The following is a 12,215-nucleotide window of genomic DNA, read 5'->3' as shown; positions in this document are numbered from 1 at the left end:
CACCCCTTGATCCTGATGATTTGCAGTTTAGCACAGCAGGCGTAGGGGCTGACCGCTTTCTCACAGATGGTAATCAGTTCATTTAATGTAGTTATTTAATCGGTCAGGTCCGCTCATACAGCATATTTTATATACTGCTTAGATGTAGGCTAATTTGTATATGGCTTGTAAGCACTCATTCTGAGGGTGCAAATTCGTAAAGCCTGTTAAAATACAAAAGGCATCCCGTTGTAGGTTATCATGTGGTTTCTGGTGTATTTGGGTTGTTTCCATGATAGCACGCTAGAGCAGAGGTCTTCAACCCTGGTCCTCAGGGCCCACTGTGGCCCACTGTCCCGATACAGGGGATGTTGTCATGTTCAACCTCCATTTAGAGTATAAGCCCATTTGTGGTCACATGAGTAAAATTGAGTGGTGATGAGCTTGAATTTTGATATTGCGTCATCATTTTAGATTATTACATGGTCCAATGGTACACAGAGGTATAACCTTTCATTGTGCATCCAAAAAAGTAGTAAAAAGTACTTAAATGCATGCATGTAAGAAAGCAAGGAGTCACACACTTTGCCAGGGAAACAGTTTCTTGTTTATTATGCAAGCTGCTCCAGACTGTTGGTACCCAATTAGTTAAGGATGTTAAACAGCATCTCTGTGAGACGTTTGGTCTCTGCATCAGGTCTTTAATGGCATGTCTTTGGTGTACTAAAGTAGATTAACATACCTTTTGTAACTCATTATGAGTTGGATACCTTCAACAAAATGTCTGTAAGATAAGAGGTTGTCAGGAAGATAAGAGACCACATGGGCCATAAGTAGAAAGGCTCACGACAACAATGTCACGTGTTCAAAACCAATGACAGAGGACTCTTACAAAGTGCACGAATCTGTTAATGCTACAAATCAATAAAAAATATTCAACAAATATTTCAGGTAATATTGCTGTAACTGTGTACACATAGACAAATGTCATGTTCACGAAAAAAGGATATACACTTTTCTTTTGCTTTTGTTTGACAACGCAAGTTACGTCATCTAGTGGAGGGATGGGATAAGTAAGAAAAATCCCTGATGTAGTGACTACTACTTCCGGTTCTGTAACAGCGTCATTAGAATTAAATGCTGCATTTATAAATTGATACAGCATTAGAATTTGAAATTATTTTAATTTTTGGTCTTTAATGGATGCATAGATGTCCTTTTTATTTTACTTTTGTCTCTTATTTTTTTCCTCTTTCAAGACTTGTTGTAAAGTATTAGGCCACCTTTGTGTATTTTCAAAGTATTACATCAATTTGGATTTCACTTTATTTAAAATGTAAAAGGAATATTTTTTACCTTCTGTCTCAACAACTCTTGCACCAATTCTTTACCACATGTTTGATGAGCATAGGCTTGGCCTATGCCATGGCAGTTTGCCATAGAAAAGAACATACACTGCAATGCATAGAGGTCAACATGGGGACAAAGCAACTGCTTGTAAAGACTAGTGTGCACACACACACACACTCACACACACACACACACACACACACACACACACACGTGCTTTGCACAAATTGACTTGCTGGACTAGACTGTCGCTGAACAATGAGAACCTGTCCACGTGGACACCTGGTTTTTGTAGCGGTGGGCGCGTGAATCGGCGGGATGCACAAACTCTCTGACCTGTCACGGTCTAACGCTGCTGTCAACTCTTACAGCAGGAATATGACAGACAGTAAGTTACTGACTGACTTGCTGGCTCTCAATATGTCACAAGATTATGTCATATACATAATTATACACTTTGATCAAACATTATACTTCAGGAACACGGTGGTATGCCATTTTATAATGTATTCACAGATAGCCAACTAGCTAGCAAAATATGCTAGCCACACAAGCTAGTAACTTGCGTTTGGATTTTCAACCTTGAATGTCTTGTAAAATGTAAATATGGAAAATATTTACACTAAAACTGATTTTCATTGCTAAATCGGTGATAGTTAGTTACCGTAGTTTAAACTGTAACAATTTGTTAATGAGGCACATTTCTGTGCTTCTTGTTGAAACGTAGTTTATATGTAAGAAGTGGTTTACATCTGATACCATGGCCAGTACAAGAACTCGAAGGATTTGGTAAGTTTATTACTTAAGTGTCTCTCGATGTATTATATATTCCTTGGATTTTTTTTTTTAGTAGCCAGCCCAGCTACTGAGGCTACAGTAGTTGTCAGCCACATTGTTAAGGAGCCCCAAATGCATTGTTGCACTAACTCACATGTGCTCACAGCAATGTTGCCAGGCAACAGACATCCTCTTAAAAAAGGTGGGGTTACTTGTGAATGAACTAAATGTGGTTTTAAAAAAACGTAGACAATGATTTGCTATACAATGCTGCATTTTGTCCAACTTAATGTGTTTCTATCTAAATTTATATAGCTAAATTGGGTTCATACCTTTTGGTTCTTTCATAGTCATGTTGTGGAGGATCATACAAAGTGTTCAGGCTATGAATGCATGGAGCTGAAATGTCCCAGAAAGTCATTACAGAAGATTAAGTGGTCCAGGGATGAGGTAACTGATAGTGATGAATTCCAAAGTGCCATGGAAAAAAACATCAAAATGCATATAGTGATACATTTGTGGTGTTATCTCAGAAGTGTCAGAATTTTTTTTTGGACCAGTTCTCCATTTTGATTTCCAAGGACGAGAAGTTGAAAAGGTTGGTTGAGCAATACGGTGCAGATGATTGGATATTTATAGCCAACCATTTCAAGGTAAGCTGTTAGGTGACTTATGTCTCAGTCATCTTGTACCCATTGTGTTGTGTTAATGGGATCTACTAAACAATCATAACTCAATACACAATAACTTCCATAAATGTATCAATGCATCTCTCTCTATCCTGTTAGAAAAGAACAGATGTGCAATGTCAACATCGATGGCAAAAGGTGCTTAACCCTGAGCTGGTAAAAGGGCCATGGACAAAGGAGGAGGATGAGAGGGTGAAGACCATTTATGACCTTTATGATTTGGTGGTGTCCAAACCTTTCACTTTAATGTGTCCTATCATCTTCCCCTCTTGTCACACTAAGTAACAGAGCTATACAGAGACTTACAGTATTCTTGTCCCCTGATATAAAGAGGAAGGGATGAATACTGTGGGCAGTGCGCTTCACAGTATTCAAATTTGGAAACAGGGAATGACAGTGTGTTGCTTAACCCCTTATCTCTAGCTCATCTCTACCTAATCTGTACCGTAGGTTATTCATTTAGTTCATAGGTATGGTCCTAAACGTTGGTCCATCATTGCCAAACACTTACATGGAAGAATCGGCAAGCAATGTCGTGAGCGCTGGCACAACCACCTCAACCCTGATGTAAAGAAGTCCTCCTGGACACATGAGGAAGACAGGGTCATCTACGAAGCCCACAAACGATTAGGCAATCGCTGGGCAGAGATCTCCAAACTCCTGCCTGGCCGGTAATGACTAATAGTCAAAGGTTGTTTTGAGGACATTTTAAGTTAAATATCATGCAACCTTGGAGACATGGGTCACATTAGATAACATTTACATTTACTTAAATTCTGTAAAATCCAAATCTAATTCCATTTCACTTTCACTATAGAACAGACAACTCCATAAAGAACCACTGGAACTCCACCATGCGGAGGAAGGTGGAGCATGAGGGCTACCTCCAGGACCTGCCTCCCACTCATGCCTGTAAGAGCACCAAGCCCCCCATCAAGAGAAGACCCAAGATCTGCAGCTCCTCTTTGGACCACCTGCAGGTCCAAGGCCACTACATTATGACTATCCCCTCCAAGGTGATTGATTGATGTTCGATTTATAGTGATCTTAATCTATTGATAGATTATACGTCTAGGGAATTGTACTTGTCAACCAAAGAAAAACCGCTCACAAACATCCATATGTAGATGTCTGGCTACTCTCTTGGCTTGTTGGACGCCCAGTATGTGGACAATATCCCAGAGTCCTCTGTCTTTGTCCAGGTGAGTGTATCCTCTTTCTGAACTCTTGGCTTGACAGTCACACATTCAAGACACTAACCACACCTCTCACCAATGATGAATTAGTACATTGCAGGAACTTGAACTCTTATCAGCCTTTAACTCTCGCGGGAAGAATTCTTCCAATGCTCGGTCAATCCTAATCGACCTTGTTCTCCGTATGCTCCATCGTAGCACACGGATGGCTGTTCTAGCTGGCCCAGCAGCAGTGTGACAGACGACGGCATGACCAACAGCGCCCTGGGCAGCATGGGGGACCAGAGCATGGAGAACCTCCACCCCCCGTACCATCTCCACCTCCACAGTATGGAAGGCCACCACCATCACTGCCCCTCCTCCTCCGTTTGCACCCACAGCTCACCGGCCAGGTACCTGTTTGTGGAAGCCAGCACCGTGCTCTCCTCCCTCCAGACCATCCCGGAGTTTGCCGAGACACTGGATCTTATTGATTTGGTTTGTAGTTCTTTTTTCATAAATCTTGTTGAGCCTGGGGAGTCTTCACAAAGGAAAGCCAGGAACCTTGCAATGCTATACTTGGCAAAGCATCATATTTGAGCACATTTCTGTAATTGGGCTTGAATCTTATCTCTCAGTCAGAGTCTCTTACTCTCGGTCAGGGGGGCTTTGATGTGTCCATGTTGGAGATGCTAGCCGTCCATGTCTTACTGCTGTATCTTCTTGCAGGACCCAGTGGCTTGGAGTGAGGTGGCCAGCTTGAGTTTGAATGAAATGACCTCGCCCCAGAAACAGGAAACCACACCTTTAAGTGCGGAGGACAAAGAGGAAGAGGACGCTAGCTACCATTTTGATGAAGATTCCGCCGTGTCAGACCCGAGCAGAAACTACCTGGAAGGGATGCCTGTATCACCGCCTACAGCCCCTTTCATCCCAAGGGCGAGGGAAAGGAGAGTGGAGAGGTGGGGGGAGCAGTCCCTCATCAGCGAGTGTGACAGCACCTCCTTTTTGGACAACAGTGCCCTCTCACCCAAGAGCCCCCCCGTCAAAGTGCTGCCCTTCTCCCCCTCCCAGGCAAGATTCCATTTGTTTCTTTTTTTTTTTTATTAATCCCAGAAAATATCTCATTCCACATTTATAAATGTAGTCACCCTTATATCTATGTAACCAGACAGAAAGGCAACTTAACAAAACCATAGTGACGTAAGTACTGCTATGTAATTATATTTGTGGTTTAGCGCCATGGGTTATTACACGTGTTCCCCATCCAAATTATGTGTTCCTCTTGTCTGCTCTTTAATGACCTACTTGTATTTTAGGCAGGTGTGTAACACATGTATTGTCATCTATTTCTTGTCCCACTCCAGTTTTTCAATGTGTGTGAAGGGGACAATCTGAGTCTGGACTATCCAGCACTTACCTCGACGCCTGTGTGTGGTCACAATCGTGACAGCGCCACAACACCACTCCAGAACAATGCAACCTCTAAACACCAGCATGAGAGCACTGAGTAAGGATTATGCTGGCCGTACACCACATGGTTTTTGTCAGCATTTGGGAGGTTGTTTAGTTTTGGCTTGGGCTGTTCTGTTTTCTTTTGGGTCAGAATTTAAACTATCATTCCAGTCCACTAAGATAGTGAAGTGAAGTTTGCCTTGTGTACGTGTAAGGAACTGTCAAGGCCAGTCATAGGAGGCTGTTCCATCGAGTTGATATGCAGGCTTCCCTTTTTTTCTGTTGAGATTTAGGACTCCCAAGGTACGGAAAGCCATCATGCTCCCCAGACCACAGACTCCGACACCCTTCAAGAATTCCATGACCATGCAAAATAATACAGAGGGCCCTTTGAAAATGATGGTACGTTCAGGACACCTGGATGATCAGAAATGTCACCTTCCTGGAAACCAATAGAAGCCCAAAGCCTGCATTGTAAAACATGAGTTGAAAGGTTGAGTACAGGGTGTGTTTTGCTATAATTGGTTACTGTATATCTGTGGTATGTAAAATTCAGCCCCAGTCATTTGCATATCTGGAAGAGGATATGAAAGAGATATTGAAAGATGAGTTAGGGATGGACATACAACTTTATGAAGACTCCCAGACTGAAGACCTCAACACCTGGAAATATGAGGTATCCACATAAACCTCCACTGTCAGTATGTTCACAGAGTAAACTACTAAATGTACCACATGTTATAAAATAACATCACCCTAAACGCCTAAAATAACATCATCCCAAAGGAAGTAAGAGCGGCAGTGTGCACGTGTTTCTAACATTAACACTATACTGCCTTCTAAAACAGAACTGACTTTTCTACAAGCAACTTTTTTTCACTGTCCTTAAAAAAAAGGATTATTTGCTTTGTTCTATCCTTGACCGATATGGAAATAGCTTTATTAAATCATCCAAATGTATTTATAGTCCTTAGACTGTATCTCCTACACTCTCTGTCTTCTGTACACTCAGGACTATGCGTCTAACAAAAGAGCAGTAAAAGCCCTGACTCTGGAGCCCTGGAATAAGGAGAACCCCAGTGCTCATCTCTTAACCAAAGAACACTTCAGCAACATACAGGTACACCTTGAAGTGGGAGGGAAATGCATTTTTGATTAAATGTGTTTTTTAAATTGGTGCAAAACGTTATGGGAGTAAATTCTTATGGGGTTTTTATATTCCTTGAACCATCTTTCATTAAAAAGGGGTAAGATGAAAAGGCCAGGGGAGAGAAATTCTGCCATTACTTTTTTCTGACTTCTTCCTCCAGATTCATGGGGAGAGCTTACTAAACGGTGCCCCACTGGGAGGCTCCATGTTGGGCTGTGAACAGCTGGCGTTCTCCCCTGTAGTGGAGAGACAGGAGCCCTGTCAGGCCTTCACTGTTGCCCTCAGGAGGGAGGGCCCTAATGATAGTCCTGCCCCCCTCAAGCACTCTCAGCAAACACACTACCCGGTCAGAGAATATGTTATTTGATTTTGTTGGATTTAGGATTATTTAACCACTTTCATGCATGGTTAATTTGTTGTTATTGTGTGTAACTGGGGGGGGGGGGGGGGGGGGGCAGACTCAGAGTGCAGAGGACTCAGCCAATCAGAGGTTAGTAGGCAGAGTTCTTAAAAAATATCTGGGGGAGGGAGGACATCCCTTTTATTAAGGTTTGCACACACTCGGTCGAGAAAAATCGAAGATCATGGCCAAATTAGTTCTCAACTGATGTGTGTTTCCTGTTGCTGTAGGTCAGCAGTGAGTGGGAGACAGTGGTGTTTGGTAAGACTGATGACCAGATGACCATGACAGAGCAGGCCAGGATGTACATCCACTCCCATACCCCTGGCTGTGCCTACAGGACCCTGGTACTCTGACGAGCCATCAGCCAGGAGCTTATATCTATCCATACTATGGATTTACACCAAGCACATTCCAAATTAGCAATGTCTTAACAGCAAGTTTTTAAAGTTCTTCTTGTTATCAAAATTCAATACAAAATCCATTAAGGAGAAAGTGTTGCAATTATTAGTTTACGTTAACAATGAGCAGTCATATTTGTTTCTGCAGAGGGGGTAATCTCTTAACAAAGTCCTTTTTTTCTGTATGTTAAAGAAAAAATCAGCCTTGTACAAGACTGCACCTGGATACTACTTCCACAAAGGTGTTTTATGTTTTTACATTTTTCATGTGCTATTGAAAGCCATAATCTGGAGTTAAACATACCTCACTGCTAGCATAGCGAGCGTGAAACTATCTGGGTGTTATTGAGGGGTGTTGGTATTATTGTTCTAATGCATGTGTCTGGTGTTGATGCACTGCTACCTAGAGCCCAACTCTGGATTATGGCTTAATATTACATGTAGATATTTGAGGATGTTCATGCTGTTTTCTGCCTATCTAAAATCCCACGGTATGTGATGTCTCAGGTATGACTTTCAAACAACTTTGACTTACCTTAAAGAATCAACTTCAGAATCATGATTGAGGCTGATATATTGTTTTACTATATTCAGAAATTTTTATTTGAATGTTTTTTAAAACTTTATTAGTATGTTTTTGTTAATGAAACTATTCTAATTCCTCCTTAATTGGGCAACTCAAAGTAAACCCAGAAAAATAATTGGATAACAAAATGGTCCTTTTGTAAATCAAGCTTTTTGGTTGTAAAGTTTACAGCATGTACACACTGGGTGTCTATAGTGAAGCAAAGGGCAGCAGGAGTACCAAATTGGTTGTTAAAAAACAATCTGATAAAAACAAAAAACATGTTACATATAAAACTGCATGTGAAATATTTTCATTTCTTATTTAATTTTACTCAATGTTGGCAGTGTAATGTATATAAGTTAAAGCTCTTATTTTCAAAGAGTTCATTTTTATTGGGTAGGTAAGGTAGACTGATGTTTTTTTTTTTTTTAAAGCTATAGCGTTTTAAATGTGCATTTCTAATCACCTTAAAACATAAAAAGCTGATAAATGTCACAGGTAGTTTGTGTACTATTACAATCCTTTACAATACAATTACAATACATTGATAGGTTTATCATCCTTTGTTAAAATAGGTACTACATAACACTAAATATCAAGAGGGACATTTTATACACAAATGTGTTTTGTGTATGTAACTCCCATCTGATTAGTTCATTTTTATCTTTTTATCAGTTTTAACAATCAGAAATGTGATTTGTTCTTTGTTAGACTTCAAATTCTAGGTGCTACGAAAATGCTATAAAAAACATGCACTTGGTTTCTTGCTTTTATAAATGGGGTAACAATTTGCATTGTATCTACATTTTTGGTTAGAACTGCCAACTTGCAGTTAGTTTGAATAAAATACTGAAACTATTTTTGTTTATCTTGTGTTGTACTGTAGCTGAACAAACTCCAATTCAACAAGTGAAAAAATTAATACATTAATACATTTTATATAAAAATAGGTACAACCATCACAACATTGTAAAAAAAAAATATATAGAATATATAATATTTATAATGAAGCAAATAAGTACAGAATACTTTCAGATCTAAATGACAAATATGGGATCCATAAATTAAGAATGAGTACTGCTCTTCTGGATATTGCATTATAGTGGCATCAACTCCTATAAGTGGACTATGAATGGGTGATGTAAGTGGACTATGAATGGGTGAAGGTGAACAACCAAATAAGGGGGTGACAACTACGGCAACCCAGTAAACCATAACGGCTTGGGCGACTAATACTACAGTGACTTCATTCTTGTTGAAACGCTCTGTTAATGGAGCCGCTGACTGCAGGTATATGTGGACAGCTCTTCCTCCGAGACTTGGACAGCACACGGTGAAGCAGGCTGGGGGAGGCCTGGGCTGTGGAGCCCCGGGCTGTGGAGCCCCCTGAGCTCTCTGTGTGCCCCAGGGCCCGCAACAGGCTTTCTCTCCTGGGGAGCTTGGGAGTGCTACAGCCACAACATGTAAGAGAATAAAACAAAAAAGAGTCTCTGTGATTATCTGCTAAATTCATATTGTTTGGCTGACACTGGTTCATCTCTCATTCTCAGTATAAATACAAAAGAAAGACTTCATTTAAGTTCATGAGCTTTTAACCGGAGAAAACACAGAACATAGGTAGGTTGGGAGGAGAGGAAGTGAGAGGTGGAGAACATTGACATTTGGATGGGTGCACTTACCCTCTGCCGCCACGGGGGGAGCTAGGAGACACAACTGGCATTGAACCTCTCCGTAAATAGCTGGGAGCAGCTTCATCTGGTTTCTGAAAACAAACGAAACACCTTCTTACACCTATCAATGTGTCTCTCCAGTCTTCTACTACAAGTACACCAATTAGTTAGCAATTGGTTCTGCGTAAAGTTCTATTCAGCTTCATTCTCAGGTACATTACATAGAACAGTGCATTTTCTAAAACATGGAACCGCTCGTCCACTATGAGACTCTGATTATGTATCCCATAGCCTACCGGACTATACTTGGAGACAAACGTAGCAGGGAAGTAGCCCTCGTTGCCGTTCGGCAGGCGACCGAACCACCAGGACTGGTCTTCTCTGAAGAGAACCTGGATGACATCACCATGATGGAGCTCAAGCTCATCATCCCCGTGAGGTCTGTAGTTGATGGCTGCAACCACCTGCAGAAAAACACAAAAGATGTCTTTCCCAAATGCTTTGTTACATTTCCACTGATATTTTAATTACTCCTTCCTCTCTTAAGAACTTCATAGTTATGAATAGTGAGTAGTGAAGTGTTAAGAGACTGCTGAGACAGTGTACACTGGAACATCATCAGAGAGTTTGAGCACAGAACACTGTAAATCGAGACAAACCTACCCATTCATTTAGAATGGCATCACTGGGGACCAGTTAAGAGGCTTACATGTGGGGTTAAGCGTGTCTTAAATTGCATTTAGGTTTGTACACTCTGTACTGATGATGGCAAAGTGTAGTGCTGCCAAAAGATAAACACTAGCCCTGAATAAGGATAAGGGACAGTTGTAGGAACTGTAATACATAAGCCTTCATTTGTCCCAACGCTCCATTCATTCACCCCTGTGTGTGCACATTCACTTCTACTAATGCATGATTACAAGCATGCAATGATGGGTGTCCTAATGCTATTTCACTACTGTCCTAAGGTGCACTTCCAAAGACTCACTAACTGCCCAAAAATGCAATGCACTTGGGAAAGGTACAAGTTTTGATTTAAGAAATCTAAAGAAACAGTAGTTTAACTTTTCATGAGTTTTCAATATATCACTCAGTTCAACCTCATAGTCAAGTAAAAAATTTGACTATTTGACTTTTGCATGTTGGTCTAAATTTAGCAACTCAGGATTGTCTACAAAAGTCACTGTAGGATGAATCTGCTTGAGGTCAGGCTCAGATAATGCCAGGTTAATCATACCAGTTCAAGAGGAGCAGTCAACAGAGAAGAGTCAAGTCATTGGAAAGTTAAGTCTGACAACCCTTAATCTACTAAATATAGTCTCTGAGTAAGATATAAACATGCAACCTTGAGCTGAGATAAGGCAGAGTTGCGGAGGGGAAGGCTCACCTGTGCTAGCCAAATTCAAACCTACAGTACCTTATCCCTCAGCTACCCATTTCCCTGACTCATCCTACTGTGCAGTCACAACATTCATCGAGAGACCATGTGACTATGTAAGAGTTTACCTTGAAATGTGGAGGTTTACCTTTTGTTCATGAGCAAAACATTCATGGAAATTAAACAAAAATACCTTTTGACTTCTCGAAATGTGGTATTGGTTAAGATCAGTGGTAGAGCATTTGACTGCACATCATGAGATTTCCGGTTTATAAAAAAACCCTGTATGTCGCTTTGGATAAGTGTGTGCAAAATGATTCATTCATTTAATATTTTGCTATTAGCATTTGTTATTTACAACTACAGATCATGGAATGGTCCATTCTATCTGCACTTAAGCCAATACTGTTAGAGGGTAAAAGAACTGTAGTATTACATGACTGCTAAAGTAAGAACAAAACTAAAAACATTGAACTTACTTTCTCTAGTTCCAGTTCCCCATGCTTTTGTCTGGTTCTTGCTCTGCAAACTGATTGGACAAGACAGAGTCAAAGACCTTCCAGTAACAGACAGGATACCGCCCTAGACTTACATCGATTTTAAGTCTAAAAGATATACAAATGCAATATAATACCATGCCAAAGTAATGTGTGAAGGAAATAAAACACTGGGGGAGGTCTTCTTCTACTCACCTTGAGGGGAGAAGACGGTGGTGAAAACATCAAAGTGTTCATCACTCTGCATATAGATCTGCTGCATTCTGGTGTGCTGCAGTCTCACAGACTGTTACTGAGAACGCTGAAACTCTCCTCTTTAAATAACCAACTGCCACTAATCCTGCACTGCTCTGGAACACACAGGCCATCAAGCACACACACATGTATACACTCAAAAAGGTGCACCCAGGCATGAGAACCCTGTACACATGCGCACACACGTACACAGGGGTATATACTATGCATGCTCACAGAAATGCAGTACATGCACAAACTAACAGTAAATACAAAATATACACATCAGGCAGTGTAATGTCTGTCTCTGGCACACACATATGTATGTATACGCAATTTAGGTTTTGAACAATTCTAACACCCCTGGACTTATTTCAGTCAACACCCTGTGCTGTTGGTGAAATGCAATTTCGAGTACTCCTACAGAACAGCCAGTAAGAAAGCACAAGCATTGTTAAGTATTCATAAAGTTATTCATGAACATTATCAACA

At 40.8% G+C, this 12,215-nt stretch overlaps 2 protein-coding genes across 2 annotated transcripts; one reads left to right on the top strand and one right to left on the bottom strand.

Annotated features, from left to right (window-relative positions):
• The first annotated feature begins 1,587 nt into the window (after window positions 1-1,587).
• LOC134036561 (myb-related protein A-like) lies at window positions 1,588-8,909 on the top strand. Its single transcript, XM_062481558.1, has 16 exons — window positions 1,588-1,717; window positions 2,057-2,118; window positions 2,457-2,556; window positions 2,688-2,759; window positions 2,895-2,987; window positions 3,246-3,466; window positions 3,613-3,811; window positions 3,923-3,997; window positions 4,190-4,468; window positions 4,700-5,044; window positions 5,338-5,480; window positions 5,713-5,827; window positions 5,982-6,101; window positions 6,438-6,545; window positions 6,736-6,921; window positions 7,206-8,909. The coding sequence occupies exons 2-16, from the start codon at window positions 2,090-2,092 to the stop codon at window positions 7,329-7,331; spliced, it is 2,211 nt and encodes a 736-aa protein (XP_062337542.1). The 5' UTR covers window positions 1,588-1,717; window positions 2,057-2,089; the 3' UTR covers window positions 7,332-8,909.
• A 59-nt stretch (window positions 8,910-8,968) lies between these two features.
• Window positions 8,969-12,087, bottom strand: si:dkey-97a13.12 (nostrin). Its single transcript, XM_062481710.1, has 4 exons — window positions 11,685-12,087; window positions 11,472-11,521; window positions 9,624-10,078; window positions 8,969-9,392 (listed from the first exon to the last, which is right to left on the bottom strand). The coding sequence occupies exons 1-3, from the start codon at window positions 11,749-11,751 to the stop codon at window positions 9,782-9,784; spliced, it is 414 nt and encodes a 137-aa protein (XP_062337694.1). The 5' UTR covers window positions 11,752-12,087; the 3' UTR covers window positions 8,969-9,392; window positions 9,624-9,781.
• Window positions 12,088-12,215: the final 128 nt, after the last annotated feature.

The sequence above is a fragment of the Osmerus eperlanus genome, chromosome 16 (genome assembly GCF_963692335.1).
Source record: "Osmerus eperlanus chromosome 16, fOsmEpe2.1, whole genome shotgun sequence".
NCBI lineage: Eukaryota > Metazoa > Chordata > Actinopteri > Osmeriformes > Osmeridae > Osmerus > Osmerus eperlanus.
The sequence above is the reverse complement of the archived record's forward strand: the minus strand, read 5'-3'. Positions and strand labels throughout refer to the sequence as shown.